The sequence below is a fragment of the Schistocerca serialis genome, chromosome 1 (assembly GCF_023864345.2).
Source record: "Schistocerca serialis cubense isolate TAMUIC-IGC-003099 chromosome 1, iqSchSeri2.2, whole genome shotgun sequence".
NCBI classification, from domain to species: domain Eukaryota; kingdom Metazoa; phylum Arthropoda; class Insecta; order Orthoptera; family Acrididae; genus Schistocerca; species Schistocerca serialis.
This window is the reverse complement of record NC_064638.1, coordinates 542,747,433-542,765,030: the sequence shown is the minus strand read 5'-3', so window position 1 is coordinate 542,765,030 and position 17,598 is coordinate 542,747,433. Positions and strand designations below refer to the sequence as shown.

The following is a 17,598-nucleotide window of genomic DNA, read 5'->3' as shown; positions in this document are numbered from 1 at the left end:
TCATAAACGACTTTCAAGAAGAGCAGACTGTAATAGCCCCGATCCTGCGAACCAAAACATCACAAACAGTGAAGTTCGTTGGCTGTTCGCGTGCTACTATCGTGAGCATCTGTGGAAAGTAGTTGTAGGACGGTAAATTCAGGAGTAGGCAACAAGGTGTTAGAAGTCCAAGCGTCATTACGAACCTTTGGAAGTCGGAGAATTGCCCAGTATGCAAAGCGAGATACGCAGCGATCTACGGCACATGTAGTCACAGAGTACCATGCTGGTGCAGGCACAACCGCCTCCGACCACACTTCACCGCACATTGTTCGAGATGAGGCTTCGCAGTAATGACCCCTACGTGTTCTCTCGTCCAGCGACGTCGTCCATTACGACTGCAATGGTCACGGTATCATCGATATTGTACAGTCGATCAATAGAAACGGGTCGCCTGGTCGGATGAACCACGTTTCTTGTTGCATCAGGTCGATGGTGATGTCAGGGTGACCCTATGGGTCCGTTGACCCGAATTTCCATGGGACATGTGATGGCAGTCGAAGGCACCAAGACAGGTGTGGACTCCTTGAAGATTATCATGGATCACCTGCATCATCCGTGGTGTCCTTCCCGTCGGTGATAGCATCTTCTCGCAGCATAACTGTCTGTGTCACAGATCCAGAATCTGGTTACAGTGATTTGAGGGTCGTGACAGTGACCTCACGTTGATGTCTGGCCACCAAATTCGCCTGATCTGAATTCGCATCTGAGACGCTATCGTGTGCCAGCTGCGCCCTACATATCAACGGCCCACAATTTTCGTGAATTGCCTGGCATGTGCGTAGACATCTGGTACCACATACCTGCGGAAGTCTACCAAGGATATGTCGAATCCGTGCCATACAGAATCGCTGCTGGTCCAACAAGCTATTAAGAACGTGATCATAATGTTTTGGCTCGCCAGTGTCTTTCTCCCGTGTGCTGCAGCTAAGCAACCAAGTTTTTATCAAACAGTATAAATCATACCGGTTGTCAGTGTGTATTTCTTTAAACTATTATACACAGTACCAAAATACCACACAAAATTCTAAATGTAAGTGGGGAATGGAGGTGTGAATCAGGTGATTTTACCTTAAAGTATGTCATCTGCCTTCCTCAGTGCACAGAAAAAAATTACAAATGAAACGCCAGAAGTTGATAGCAGTGGTGTACTTACTAGAGTTCTTCTCTTCGTCTAAGACCTCGTTGCTTTGCTGCAGACTGGGGACTTCGAGGAGGGTGATGTCACTCGTCTCGTTGATGTGCACCTCCACAGATAAGTCGTTCACGATCTGTGTCAAAATGTCACTGGGTAAACAAAGTTCTATGAAAATATTCATGCACCTAACTTAAATTAAGTTCAATACGTTAGTGACAATAACTGGTAATGTTGAGTATAATCAGATCCTCGATTTTGATTCCACACATTTCAAGCAAAATTTGTACAACAGGAATTCACAACGCATCTTTCATACTAAATACATGTATGCAACACAATTTCGTCTTGCACATGTTTTCAGGACAAAGTGGACGTCAAAGAACGGCAGTTTGGAAACACTGTAATCACCTGTGCGGCAGTAAAGTCTACTACAGACAACTGTCATCCTAGCTGTTGAACAAATTATCATTGGTGTGATGGCGCTATTGAAACTTCAACTGTTAAGGTAGGGTGTATGATGCCGACGCTGATCAGGCCTGAAATCTCATACGGACTACAGTTCAGAGATAACTTTAAATATTCCATGAAAGCGTTTACGCATCGAGGCAACGTCACATCACGTTCCACACTTCATTTCTTCTATTATCCCTTACAGTTATTTACAAAGAAACTGGACTGCACATTCCCTGTCGAAAATTTGAAGTGCATAAATTAAAATGTCAGTCACAGTAATCTCTATTAGCCACATGTTACTGAACACGTAAATGGTAAAACATTCATCCTAAATAAAGACAAACGGAGACGACATTATAAATCATAACAGCCATCCTTGCGATACACAAGTTTTTAACTTCATAACAGGTCGGAAAAAAGTAACTCCTACCTTGTACAGGACTGGCCTTAAAGGCTCAAGCATTAGTGTATGGCAATGACTTCTACTTTTGGAAATTGGAAATTTGTGGTAAGGTCTTATGGGACCAAATTGCTGAGGTCGTCAGTCCCTAAGCTTACGCACTACTTAATCCAACTTAAACGAACTTACGCTAAGGACACACACACCCATGCCCGAGGGAGGACTCGAACCTCCGACGGTGGGAGCCGCGCGGACCGTGACAAGGTGCCTGAGACCGCGCGGCTACCCGGCGCGGCACTTCTGTTTTTGGTATCATTGTTAGCTGGGAGACCTTGAGACACAGCTTCAGTCGTCTAACTGAAAATGGTTTCCCTTCCTTCGTAAGCATTATACCTATGACTCCAAATTTGTCTCAAGTGAATCAGGTTAATATAGACGTCTGATTTTTTATGTCGAAGAGAGTTGACAAATTCCAATGTTAGCACATAATTTGCTCTTGATTAGCACCAAGATCCTAAGCTCAATGTTCCAGTCATATGGATCTATCACCACCACCAGGGTCACTTGCCTCCTTTCCTTAAAACAGTTATGAGATTTAACTCGGCCTGTAGCTTGCAGTATCATTTTAGTGTAACACACAGTGCTTCCAAAGTCTAAGCACTGGTGCAGTTTGGAATTGAGAACAACAATTATCTACTGAGATAATGCACAAGTCATTAACCCAGGCGGCTTGTCTGTTCCGTGGCAGAATGAGAATGACAACTAACTGCAGTTACTGAGTAGAGCTGACGTACCTGTCCGGGATTGAGGTTGATGCGCAGGTGGTAGGCGCCCAGCTCCCTCTGCAGCAGCTCCTCGTACGTCAGGTTGAAGGTCACCTTCTTCTGCGCCTCTACATTCACCGACACAGATACCACGTTTGAGTCCCTGGTGCTGAAACGTAGAAATGTTGCATCTGTAAACCAGTATTTTAAGCACTTGATCGTCGCCTAAGGGCTGATGGATATCTAGCGTAACACGATAAAAGAAGAGAGCTCACTATCAATGTCCTTTTTCAAACTCTGAAAACACTAAGCGCATTGACTGCAAGAAAGCCAATTACTTGTATGTGGCAAATTTCTGACATAGACACTTCCAGTTTACTGTGACCGCCTTACTGCAGTCTTGCTGTCTAACCTTTAAGTGCTCCAACCGCTTTAGCTCGGAGCAGCCTACGTCCTCAGTTATTTGCTGGACATACTCCAGCCTCTGACTTCCCCCAAGAGCTTTTAACTTCCACAAGTCCCTTCCCCGATATTCCCCACAAGTGCTACCACCGTTTCTTCTCCTTGTCATTGTTTTCCATACGTTACTTCATCCACGAGTTCTGGAGAAAACAATCTTATTGCTGATCTTATAAGTCCCCATAAGCTGTTCTACAGTTAATGTTCAACATTCGTCTGTAGCACCACATCTCAAACGCCTCAACTCTCTTCTTTTTCTTTTTCCCACAGTACATAATCCACTAACAAAAAATAATGTGCTCCAAACGTACATTCTCAGAAATTTCCTCCGCAGATTAAGGCCGATGTTTGATGCATGTAAACTTCTCTTGGCCAGGAGTGCCCTTATTGACATTGCTAATCTGCTTTTTATGTTTATTCCTTGCTTCGCTCGTCATACATTGATTTGCCTCCAAGGTAGCAGAATTCCTAAATTTCCGTTACTTTGTGGTCCCCAATATTGATGTTAATTTCGTCGCTAATTTCATTTCTATTACTCTTCATTTGTTTCGCCTTTTTTTGGATCTACAATGAGTCCATATTTTATAGTCATGAGACTGTTCATTCTGTTCAACACGTTCTGTAATTCTTTTTCATTTTGACTGAGGATAGTAATGTCATCAGTGAATTTTATCATTGATATCCTTTCACCCTGAATTTTAATCCCATTTTTCAGTCTTTCTTGTGTTTCCGTCATTGCTTCTCCGATGTATAGGTTGAACAGTCGCACCCCAAGGGCCCCCCCCCCTCCCCACAATCACACACACACACACACACACACACACACTCCTGTATATCCTCTACATGACCAATATGAGCAAAACCCCTATTCATCTCCTGTAGGCGCGTGACACCACTTTCCGGTCCCTTATCCAGCGTTACTGAAAACCTAGTCCTCTCTCCAACTCCATTTTAACTAATTTGGGTCCCAGTGCATCGATAGGTCGTAGAGACAAAACTTTCCAAAACCAAGTCAATAACTACAGCATGAGCCATTCGTAGCTTTTCTGATCAGCACTTCCATGTAACCACTCATGGCCACTCTATTCCATCCACTGAAGCTCGAACAATGTCGCAGAAGTTTGAGTATGTTCTGCAGAAGTACAGATTGCTGCCCCGGAAATGAGCTGCTGTTATAACCATTGGTAAGTATATCGGTAATATTAGCCGAGCACCACACACTTTGAATTTGAGCGTTAAAGTCGGTAACAGCTGTTCGTTACTGCCTACATTCCTACGACAAATGCTCCGTATTTCCAAACTTACTAGGCTACTAGTGCAACATTATTCGTTAACTCCGTGGTGGCAGTAACCACGCTGAGGCCGCTACCTGAGCTGCACGTGCGCGGCGCCCAGCCCGGCCTGCACGGCCTGCTGGTACTCCTCGCGCGCCTCCTCCTTCCCCTTCACGTACGCCTCGTACGCCTTGCCGTCCATCTCTCTGCAACAACACAACACGTCACCTTGTAGTGCACACCCTGTCACTGGCGTTATTCGTGACACCACACATAAGAGAAGTTGCACTGATAGCAGGCTGCTAGAGGGTCTCACATGACGAATCCCGATACGAAGGCAGTCTCCGGCAGGACGGCGTCGAAGCTGATTTCTCTGGACACGTTGGCGGTGTTGGCCACCCTGCTGGTCACCACAGTCCTGGCGTACCGGTTCCGCACGTGGCTCACCACATGGAGGCTGTACACGTCTGGTGGTGGATACGCCTGAAACAAGGCGTAAATCTAGTGTTATAAACAAGAAAAAAAAGTTATGATTTAAAATATCACTGACTTTGGAGGCGACTCGCTGGCCGTTTTGTGGGAACCAAATCAGAATTTTCAGTAAGTCTTCCTTTTCCTGACCTTGTCCCGTGTCTTCGCAGTAGGCTTGTTGAAGGTATCCATTATAATTGACCATCATCCATTTATTTTGTTCTTATGTAGCTTCCTCTCGCGAGCAGTCTTTGCTGTCACATCTGTGAAACACTCATCCACTTCGTCATTTCCACGGCTGCTTCATCTATATGAGTCTATCTGCCTGAGGCCTTTGACGTGTGTACGGCATCGGCCAACGTCTAGCGAGGGCGACGTCACACCATCCTTGCAGGTTGTAAGGAAAACAAGGCGTTCTGCTTCAGTCTATTCCGTATGGGCTGTCCTGGGAGTGAGTGCGTGATTTCCTCCTGTGTGATACGGTCTGCGTGGCTGGCTTGACGTATACTGAGAGGGAGTAAGCAATGCATGGAAGCCGTGCGGTTCTAGGCACTTCAGCCCGGAACCGCGTGACTGCTACGGTCGCAGGTTCGAATCCTCCCTCGGGCATGGATGTGTGTGATGTCCTTAGGTTAGTTAGGTTTAAGTAGTTCTAAGTTCTAGGGGACTGATGACCTCACATGTTGAGTCCCATAGTGCTCAGAGCCATTTGAGCCATGCATGGAAGCAGCAACGAGCTTCTATTAACGAAGTGACTACATCAAACGTACACAGCTCATCTCTACTCGCCTCTTCTGCAACACAAGGTAACGCGTTCCTTTATTTACAACGTGCCACACTATACTGGAGCTCTGTGGTCGCTTAGGCTATGTCGTTGAATGAGTATTTGACAGAAAGCCGCGGTTACAATCAATGTGGCGCAGATCCCGTTCTGTTTATGTGCTGTTTGATTCCTAATACTGTGTGGCAACACCATATCTCATTCACCAAATGTTTTGCTCTATGTATCGCTTTAAATACACGCTGTAACGGTTTTAAGCGTTAATTACACCTGAGATTGGACATGGTGAGTTGTCGTTAGTCAAGAATAGCTTCAAGGCGACAAAGACGCCAACGTCAAAACCTCACTGAGTTTGAACGAGATCGTGCAATAGGGCCACGACAAGCTGGATATTTCTTCTGCCGTACTGCAGAAAGACTTGGCAGGAACGAGCCACTGTATGTGACTGCTGGCAGCGGCAGTCACGAGAATGAACGGTCGAAGGAAGACCGCATTCCGGACTGCCATGAGGCACTGCCCAGAGGGAAGACCACCATATCCGGCTTCTGGGCCTGGCGCGTAGTACTGCATCTCCAGCTGCAGTTTGAATAGCCATTTGCACCAAAATGACGGGACTAACTGTTAGAAATGAGTTACTTCACGGTTAACTCCAAGCCAGACGCCGTGTAGCGTGCATTCCACTCATCACAAACCACCGCCGTTTGCGACTTCAGTGATGTCAAGCGAGAGCTCTTTGGAGGGGACGGTGGAGGTCTGTTGTGTTTTCCTACCGAAGCTTGTTCTGCCCCGGTGGCCGTGATGGCCGTGTGTTAGCTAGGAGTGGGTCAGTTATCGGCCTGCTACCAACCTGTCTTCGTGCTAGACTCGCTGTACCTACACCTGGAGTCATGGTCGGGGTTCCGATTTCATATGACAGCAGGAGCACTGTCATGGTACCCAAGTACAAAGATTGCAAATCAGTACGTCAGTCTGACGATTCGGCGTATTGTGCTGCAATTTATGAACAGCATTCCATGGAGTGTTTTCCAACAGGATAACGATCCACACATACGGCTGTTGTAACCCAACATGCTCTGCAGTGTGTCGACATGTTACCTTAACCTGTTCGATCACCAGATCTATCTCCAAAAGAACACATATGGGGCACAATCGGTTGACAGCTCCAGCATTAAACGTCCCTGTTTGACTGACCAAGTAGAACAGCCATGGAACTCCATCCCACAGACTGACATCCGACACCTGTACAACTCAATTCAAATACGTTTGCATGCATTCTGGTGGTTACACCTGTTGTTAATAAACCAGCATTGCGCATTTGCAATGGCTTATCTCGCCCTTACATGTGATCTTGCAATGTTAATCACTTAAATACGTTACCCCGACAAATGTATTCCATAAATCACATTACTCTACATTAATCACTTGTTGGTGGTGCGATTTTTTCCCTCAGTATGTATGCAGACTGTCCGTAATTAAAGTTTCTGTATCTTGTAGAAAGAGAACCACTGCTCTGAACGACGTTAAATTTGAAAAACAAGCTATTGACGTAGGGGGTAACGTCATGGAACAAAATAAACTTAATGAAAATTTTACCACTATGTGATACCTTAAGCGTCTTAACCTAAATGAGGTCGGCTACAAATGACAGACGAATTGCAGTGCGATGGCTATGGTTTGAGTTGCGCATTGCACCATCCGTACTGTTCAATGTGCCCGACTGCACAAGTTCGGCACTCAATAGATTTGCCACTGTTCATTAGGTAAGCCTGTCCACCATGGCAAGATCGCGTCACTTCGGCTGAGAAAAATCGGTTTTTAGTTGTCCTGACGCGAAAAAGAGCATAGAAAGAAAATTGACATCGGTTTTTAATTGTCCTGAGGTCAAAAACTGCATAAAATGCAAAATGACATATTTTTCTAACCGTCGTGAGACTGGCGCAAGACATGTTCAGTACGTTGTCCACAGTTTTGCGCCACACGTTGAAATCGAAAAACAGCATGTTCCACAGTAAATCGAAGTGTCTTAGGGTTCACGTTCAAAATGCGTTTCGCAATTTGTGCCTTCAGTTCAGCTGCGTTTGTAATCGGAACACTGAACACGGCATCTTTCAGATAACACCAGAGCCAGAAATCACATGGATTAAGATCAGGTGAATTGGACGGCCAGACTGTAGGGAAATAACGGCTGACAATTCAAGCATTCCAGAAATGCCTCCGCAGCAGCCGCTGCACTGACTGTGCAATGTGCGGAGGAGAGCCATCTTGCATAAAAATAATCCTTTCCACACATCCACCATGTTGTATTGTTGGAATGATGTTGATGCCCAAAAGAGTCCCATAGTGTTTACCTGTGACCGTACACGTAATAGGATGCGCAGGGCTCACCTCTTCGAAACAACACAGCTCTGCGATAAACTGTCGTGTCCCAAGAGAGAGTTCGAAGGACACGTAAATACATAGCAGGGGTCTTACCTCAGACACGTACTCGATAAGTGGAAGATTGCGTGGGCTGCTTTTAGAGCTCCGTCAGCTGCTAGATACAGGCTGTAAATGGTGCAGAATACGGAATTCGGTCAGGATAGTTAAGGAATCAGGGTAGAAATCCTAAGTGCCCCCACTTGCCGCATAAGACTTGATGACTCCTCTGGCACTATCTCCACCTAACTTCCCATCAGTAGCCCATCTGTTTCTCTGAAAACCTATCACCGTAGCAACTGGGCTGTCAAGGCTCGTCAAAATGTAGTACGACGTACGGTGACATGCGACGTAGAAACGGTGTCGACTGAAGACTTCGTTGTCTTACTCTTATTTCTGTGTCGATTTGCCCCTATTTAAATGGTCCGTAGGCGGGCTTACAGGGCACTCTCAGCAGCTGGTCACTTAGTCTGTGCTCTTCCAGTACGATATTTGGTCACATCTCGAGACTCCTTCCTGTTGCTGGCTGCGCCTCGCCATGCAGACGGTCGCGTAGCCCCGCGTGTAACTCTCTCACAAGGCGCCTCGAGGTCGGTTCGCGCTATTATCATTTTCAGACACTAAGGCAGTGCTTCCTGGCTTCCATGTAGTCGATTTCTAGACTGCCTCAGTGGAAGAATTCTCTGATTTTATAATGCATATCTCTGGCGGAACTGAGATTTGCAACAAAACAGTCTGGAACCGTGCGACCGCTACGGTCGCAGGTCCGAATCCTGCCTCGGGCATGGATGTGTGTGATGTCCTTAGGTTAGTTAGGTTTAAGTAGTTCTAAGTTCTAGGGGACTGATGACCTTAGAAGTTAAGTCCCATAGTGCTCAGAGCCATTTGAGCCATTTTTTTGCAACAAAACGATGTATTCAGCCCGCACCACACAGTGACCTTTGCGGAATGGACTGGTACCAGTCGATGCGCGTGTGGATTTTGCCTGTTTTTCTGCATATTGACTTGTCGTTGACGATGGAAATGGGCTTCGCCTGTCCACAGAATATTCCATGGCGATTCATCGTCCACTTCCATGTGAGCGAGAAATTTCAGAGGAACGTTTGTCTTGCTCGCAAGTAAGCAGGATACAACTCCTGAACGTACGTGATACTGTATGAATAGCAATGCCGTGTTCGCAGACGTGTGCAACGTTTGAGCAATTCCCCGTGTTTTCCATGTTTGCATATCAACGGTTGGCCGCTCTAGCATTGCTGTGGCCACATCTTTAACAGACGTCGGATCAACTGCTTGCCTCCCTCTACCACATTATATTTCAAAAGATCCTGGCTTTTAGAATTTGGTTCTCATTTGCTAATAACCCTTAGCAGACATCGAACCAATGCCTCTTGAGTGTCCTAAACTTCTGTAGGGCTACTGGCGCACAGCCACCGATCTTGTGAAAGAGCTTTACCAGTAACACGCGTTCTTTCATGAAGACAGTCAAGTTGGGCGTCTGCGAGAAAAACTGAGGAACAGCCGTGGGCTGCTCATATGTTGGTGTGCATATTTTGACACAGCGTCATCTATTGATCAAACTTTCGTAATTGTTTTCCACGACGTTTTCTCTGAGTCAGTGCTGTGCTAGTGAAATTTGACGTCATTCTTAGCTGTGGTACTCTTTCTGCAGCGTTTTGAAAGTCGAACTTCAATTATGGACACCACGAATATATTCACATACACATTATGCAACAGTTCTTTGTACGTTTGTGTTGAGAGCACAGCACAAATCATGTAACATTAATCTGATTGTTCTGTGTAGAATCCTTGTGTTGTTGGGATCAAATAATGATTCTAAAGTTAAAAAGGAAATTCCGCGTGGTTATAGGTGTTTCGTTCGTTATTACACTACTATTGACATACAGCAGCACTGAATAGTCACTAAACTTGCACTGATGCCTTATGGGGAGGTAATTACAGAATTGTTGCCCTGTTTTAATTTGATCGATAGTTCAGTTACGGCCATGTCTTCCCCGGCCAACTTATTCAAATATTAAGCATTTCTTTGCTTCAGTAAATTGTTGTAGTTTCTGATTACTGAAGGTAAGTTTCTCTCGAGAGTTCCATGGCAACGGCTTTTCCGTCTTCTCGTTGTTGTGCTCTGTTGCAACGTTATATTACTGGATCATCATACTCAACAGACCACTTCAAATGCAATTAAATTTCCGTTGCGTTACGTATGCATGTATGCTATGAATTACTCCCGCGAATAGTGAGATCGCGTAATAATATTCGTTCCTTTGGGCTTTACTCACTTGTAAAGAGGGCAGCTTCAATCAGAGTCTTTTCAAGTGAAACTTTAATATCCACTTACGGAGCGAGGCGTTCAGTAGTTAGCACAGTGGACTCTCATTCGAGAGGATGACGGCTCAAATCCACGTCCGACCAGCCACATTTAGGTTTCTCGTGACTTCTCTAAATCGCTTCAGGCAAATGCCAGGATGGTTTCATCGAACTTGGGAGGCCAATCTTTTCCCCATCTTTGACACGATCAGAGCTTGTGTCGGTCTCCAGTGATTTCGATGCTGTCGAGACGTTAAACCCTAATGCTCCGCTCTCCTTCTTTTTTTTTCTTTAAAATAAAAAAAAATCGCCCACACAGGCGAACGGGCTGTGACAGACCCGCTCAATAGGTGGTTCGGCTGGCCTGTGTTTGGGGTCCTTTACTCCGCCCCCCCTCTATGACAGCCCCCCCCCCCCTCAAACGGCCAGGACTGTGTTTGTGATCCCTATCTGTCTGCGTCTAGTGTTATCCCACGTGATGTGAGAAATGTGTAACTTGAGGCGGGACACTGGTGCCAGCTAATTGGTGTGTGGGAAATTGCATAAAAACAATAACCAGTATAGCCAGCATAACGTCCCTCGACGTTAATCCGCTGGCCGAATTCGATCCGGGGCCGGTGCCTCCATGAATCCCAGAAGCGGCATGCTAATGCGCGCGGATATCTGGGAGGGTTTTCCTACAGTAAGGTAACATATACGAGGGTTATTCGGAAAGTAAGGAGCGATCGGTCGCTAAATGAAAAGATGAAGTTTTGCACAGGTATGTTAAGCAGTGTTTCTAGTATGCCCGTCGATCGCGTTACGTCGTTCTTTTTAGTTCTGAGCACACAGCGAGCGCATAAAGATACCTAGAACAACACTATCTCCCGCCAAGTACAAGGGCCTGCTGAGAAATTTCGCCTGAGGCTATGCAGCCAACATTACATAACTATTGTGCGTTTTCTTCTTCAAGACAATTCTCAGCCGCATTCTGCAGGGGCAATGAAGGAGTTTCTGCATCGTTTTCAATTGGAAATGTTTGATTACAGCCCGTAATTGTCTCCCTCTGAGGTTCATCTCAGCTCACATGAACCGTTGGCTATGAAGACAACATTTTGGCGCAGACAACGAGCTGTAGGCCAGCGTAGAGAATTGGTGGAAAGCACTGGCGGCTGCCTTCTATATCGAGGGTATTGTAAAGTTGGTGCAACGCTGCAATAAACGTCTAAGCCGGATCGCGACTATGGAGATAAGTAGCTGGAAGTTGTAGCTAACTGTTGCAAATAAAACTGTTTTGATTTTCATTGTGGTTTCCATTTCGCGACCTATTGTTCCTTACTTTCCGAATAGCCCTCGTAAATAGGTGACAAACCACTGGAAACAGTAATTACCGCAAAATATCTAAGAGTAGCCACACCGAACAACCTAAGAGGCCGTTTACAAGTTCCGTTTAGCGCGCCACAAGAGACCTCAGAGTTGCACAGACTGCCTAATAAACGAAATACGCTGTAAATGCGCTGTATGTTAAAAAAAAAAAAAGAGGACAGCAAACACGAAAGATCAAAGACGAGAGAAAAACTCGCCGTGCGCAGTACTTCAGAGGAAGACATTTCATTAAGACTACGGATAGAAATGGTACTGGCAGTGAGGAAGTTTACCTGTCGAAACTGTAGTTTTTTCATCAACTTCGAATGAGCGGTGGCATGGAATCTTAGAGAATGCTGCATTTCTCGTAAGAACTAACTAATTTTCTAAGCAGTGTTCTGTTTCGTTAAATACAAGGTCGCATAGGAAACGATAATTATCCTTGTTCATCCTAAATTAATTTCGAAAAGGGTATTAGCGAATAAATATCAAGCTTCCCTTCTCCTTCTGTCTTCTCATCAGGTTTTTTTTTTCGCCCGTAATGATTGTTTTTACTGTTGTTCACTACCACGGTGCTTAATGCAGTGGCCACACTAAAAGCAACACTTCCACAATTCCTCTCAGCTCTCCGAGTGTGGTGTACTGGCGTGCGCTTTGTGGCCCGTCTAGCCACAACAGTTTAACATTCCAAGCCGTGTTTACGATCCAAATAAGTTAACTATATTAAATTCTCTATGGCTGCAGATGAGCAATGTTAAGAAATGCTATGCTCATGACTGCCGTTTTCCGTCGTGCACTTTCATCTGTGTCAGCCTTCGCTACTACTTGTGATACGCGCTGTCTACAAATCTCGCATTTGACAGCCTCTGGCGCCCCTCTCAACTTTGAGCCCCTGTATACTGGGTTTACGGAAATTCCCGTTAAAACAAATGGCTCTAAGCTCTATGAGACTTAACATCTGAGGTCATCAGTCACCTAGACTTAGAACTACATTACTGGCCATTAAAACTGCTATACAAAGAGGAAATGCAGATGATAAACGGGTATTCATTGGACAAATATATTATACTAGAACTGACGTATGATTACATTTTCGCGCAATTTGGGTATATCCATCCTGAGAGATCAGTACCCAGAACAACCACCTCTGGCCGTAATAACGGCCTTGATAAGCCTGGCCATTCAGTCAAACAGAGCTTGGATGGCGTGTACAGGTACAGCTGCCCATGCAGCTTCAACACGATACCACAGTTCATCAAGAATAGTGACTGGCGTATTGTGACGAGCCAGTTGCTCGGCCACCATTGACCAGACGTTTTCTATTGGTGAGAGATCTAGAGAATGTGCTGGTCAGAGCAGCAGTCGAACATTTTCTCTATCTAGAAAGGCCCTTACAGGACTTGCAACATGCGGTCGTGCATTATCCTGCTGAAATGTAGGGTTTCGCAGGGATCGAATGTAGGGTAGAGCCACGGGTCGTAACACATCTGAGATGCAACGTCCACTGCTCAAAGTGCCGTCAATGCGAACAAGAGGTGACCAAGACGTGTGAACAGTGGCTCCCCATACCATCACGCCGGGTGATACGCCAGTATGGCGATGACGAATACACGCTTCCAATGTGCGTTCACCGCGATGTCGCCAAACACGGATGCGACCATCATGATGCAGTTAACGGAACCTTGATTCATCCGAGAAAGTGACGTTTTGCCATTCTTGCACCCAGGTTCGTCGTTGAGTACACCATCGAGTCGCTCCTGTCTGTGATGCAGCGTCAAGGGTAACCGCAGCCATGGTCTCCGAGCTGATAGTCTACGCTGCTGCAAACGCCGTCGAACTTTTCGTGCAGATGGTTGTTGTCTTGCAAACGTCCCCATCTGTTGACTCGGGGAGCGAGACGTGGCTGCACGATCCGTTACAGCCATGCGGATAAGATACCTGTCATCTCGACTGCTAATGATACGAGGCTGTTGGGATCCAGCACGGCGTTCCGTATTACCCTCCTGAAGCCATCAATTCCATATTCTGCTAACAGTCATTGGATCTGGACCAACGCGAGCAGCAATGTCGCGATACGATAAACCACAATCGCGATAGGTTACAATCCGACCTTTATCAAAGTCGGAAACGTGATGGTACGCATTTCTCCTCCTTACACGAGGCATCACAACAACGTTTCACCAGGCAACGCCGGTCAACTGTTGTTTGTGTGTGAGAAATCGGTTGGAAACTTTCCTCATGTCAGCACGTTGTAGGTGTCGCCACCGGCGCCAACCTTGTGTGAATGCTCTGAAAAGTTAATCATTTGCATATCACAGTATCTTCTTCCTGTAGGTTAAATTTCTCGTCTGTAGCACGTCATCTTTGTGGTGTAGCAACTTTAATGGTCAGTAGTGTAACCAGTAGTGTAACCTAACCTAACCTAACCTAAGGACATCACACACATTCATCCCCGAGACAGGATTCGAACTTGCGACCGTAGCAGCCGCGTGGTTCCGGACTGAAGCGCCTAGAACCGCTCGGCCACAGCGGCCGGCAACTCCCGTTAAAACTTCTAGTACTTGTAGAGGGGACTGAGCAGACAATATTTTGAATAGATTTCGGAAACGTACCGTTTCTGTGCTACACCCATTTGAAAATATATTTTTTAAGTAGGTACTCAAATGGTCATCGTGGCAGGGAGCGCTTACGTCGGACTGGTTGGTATAATTTGACGTCTGTCCTACCTCTCTAACCTGGTTAGAACCTCATTCACGTGTCTGTGAGTGTCAGAGCCACGTGATCGAGTACATATTTCCATAATACAACAATATGAAAGTTCTGTATGGTGAAGCTCAAGGTAATAGAAGAGCTGCTCATCGCCATTATCAAGATCGTTCTCCACAACGTCCAGCTCCATCTCATACCCTTTCCGCCACACTTATGCAATGGCTTCGAGGAAGGGATACTTGCACCGTCTGCAAGCATAACTGAGGTGCTTCAAGAAGACGCTGAACACCCGATGAGGAAGAGGTCGTGCTGTATTGGGTTGAAGAGGACCTATCAACGAGTTTTCTTTGGTTATTAATGAATGGAACTGTAAAACGTGTGATTTACTGGGCCACATCTAATAAACTACTTGCAGAAGTGGTCGCATTACGAACAAGTTTTCAAATGGTTGTAGCACGGAAACACGTTTCCGGACATGGGTTCCTATTCGAACTATACTCAAGCCTCTCTATGTCCTAGATGTTTGTTACGTGAATTTCCGAGCACTCTGTAGAAATCTTTTAGTTGCACCGCCTCTGGCGCCCCTCGCTGATAACCTCGTCGTTGAGCGTAAGTAAGTTCCTTCTGGCGCCCCTCTAAGTTTGGTGCCTCAAGCAGCCGCTCGTGTCGCTTTTGGCTCAAATCGGCCCTGACTAAACTGCTAAGTATAGAAATCCGCAAGTCGACAGCATATATTAACAAGGTATAAAGGTTTTCTGCTTCAATTAGTGAAAACTTTACTTGAAAACTGAAATTGTCTATGTAGAGATAGTAAAAGGTAGTTTTTCCTTTTAAGTGATAGCAAATAAGAAGCCACTGATGATGCTGTAACTTCAGCGAAACATGTCTCAATAAAGAAGGAAAAAAATGTGTTCCTGCAAGGAGTAACTTATCAAAAAATCTATTTATTTCAATTTTGTTTCAGGAGTAGACAAAAAATGAAGGTGTATTGCGTATGTGCGTCTATGAGAGTGTCATTGGGATTCAAAGAGAGTCAAATCGACAGCTGACTCGGCATGTGCAGTGTACCTGATGAGGTACTGCCATGCATAGGAAAAGGCCGCCACAGAACCACTAAGCACATCGAACCGCTGTTTTCGCTAAGTTGTACTACACAGTGTGGGAAAATTTCTGAAGTACACAAATAATTTTTAACATTAATAGCTAGCTTTTTGGAATGGAGGTACAAACTTTCCTGTGTCGTTTGAAACAGCCATCGCAATATAGCTCAGTGACATAACAAGTTGGAATTTGATCGAAGGACCCCACAAACCACTGCCCCACAGTCAGAAGACGTGGTTCTACAAACGTCTGTACCAAATGTTGGCAAACACGTGACTCATGGTTCGTGTGTACACCTGAGCACTTGAAGCTCAGTAGTGTGTGCTCTGCTCTTATAGAGGTCAGTGAAGTTAGCCACAAGAATATTCAGACTTTCATGATGTGAGCCAAAAAGTGGTTATGGTATTTGTTTATGGTGAATGTCGCCAACCTGTGGAGCAGCGATATGGTTTGTATGATGAAATATGTCCTGACTGTTCCAAAGTTCACGATCTGTCTTTGCAAGCATTATAAAAAATTTAAAGAAACCGGAAATGTGAAAATAAAGATAAGCCAACGAAAAACAACAGCAGTTGATGAGAGAAATGCAAATAACATTAGAACAGCGATAACGCACAGTTCACATATCAATAACGGGTAGCCTGAATATGTAAGTGGGATCAGCGATAGGTGTCTTCTGCGAATATTACTTTGTATCGCATTCAGTCCTTTCCACAGCTCCATAAACAGATTCATGCTAATGACATGAAACCAGGTACAATTCTTCGAGTGGTGGCTTCGGAAATTGCAAAGTGATGTGGCGATTCTGTGTCACGTTTTATATACGGGTGAAGGGTCGTTTACAAACCACGGGCAAAGCGATCTGAGTTACACTACCGGTCGCTTGAAAATCTGCGCTGGCTGAGAGAAGTGAATGCACAACGAAAGTGGCCTGCCAAAGTGTGGTTCAGGCTCCTCAAGAATATCATCATTTGTCCCTGTTTTAGTGATGGTGTCCTAAATCCCCATAAGTTCCTTATAGATACGCTGCAGCAATTCTTGGAACATATCCCTCTGCACATAATGCAGTACATGTGGTACCAACATAACGGATGTTCTGCGCATTCCGCACAGATGATCTCAGACATCCTTAACTGAAAATTTGAAGGTCGTTGGATCGATGATGCAGGAAACGCCAAATGCTTTGCCTATTCACGTCAGCAAACAACTATTACAGAACTAAGTGAACAGGGCGAGCGTGGAATACTGTGTGCCAAGACAGTATTCGCCATCTGTACGAGCGACTGGGTGCCACAGTCAGCGCCTGCTATGCCGCCGGTGGAGCTTCACCACGTAATAATATGGGCGTTTCAGCACGGGCCGAAGTCTGATTCTTCAGAACCGTTTGTCTATTGATCTGTAAATCACTCCATATGCACTGTTGCAACTATAAATCTTGAGAGAATTGGTAAGCTCTAAAAAGGTGTACTAATTTTTTTCCGGCAGTGTATATTCATGTATCAGGACGCATTCGGTTCATTTATGTGGATCGCAAAGTCTGTTTCCAAAGAGCCGGTTGAGTTGCAGACACTCCAATTAGTTGGGGCATGATGCGACTGAGGTTGCTTCTATATTGGTTCAAATGGTTCAAATGGCTCTGAGCACTATGGGACTTAACATCTATGGTCATCAGTCCCCTAGAACTTAGAACTACTTAAACCTAACTAACCTAAGGACATCACACAAGGACATCATCACGAGGCAGAGAAAATCACTGACCCCGCCGGGAATCGAACCCGGGAACCCGGGCGTGGGAAGCGAGAACGCTACCGCACGACCACAAGCTGCGGACTTGCTTCTATATTCACTGGATGTGAAGCTCGCTGGTTGTGTCCTAATTGCTCTAAAGATACATTGGATCTGTGGCGACAGAAAAACGCTCTGACCAG

General features: G+C 45.5%; 1 protein-coding gene across 3 annotated transcripts in view; it reads right to left on the bottom strand.

The window, feature by feature from the left end:
- Nucleotides 1–17,598, bottom strand: part of LOC126475154 (inter-alpha-trypsin inhibitor heavy chain H4-like) — a 121,410-nt gene that overhangs the window by 94,762 nt on the left and 9,050 nt on the right. For all 3 annotated transcript variants that reach the window (XM_050102774.1, XM_050102791.1, XM_050102783.1), the window contains exons 2-5: nt 4,844–5,010; nt 4,623–4,733; nt 2,825–2,963; nt 1,196–1,310 (exon numbers count right to left, since the gene is read on the bottom strand). In XM_050102774.1, the coding sequence (XP_049958731.1) occupies nt 1,196–1,310; nt 2,825–2,963; nt 4,623–4,733; nt 4,844–5,010 (532 nt within the window). The remainder of the gene's footprint in view (nt 1–1,195; nt 1,311–2,824; nt 2,964–4,622; nt 4,734–4,843; nt 5,011–17,598) is intronic.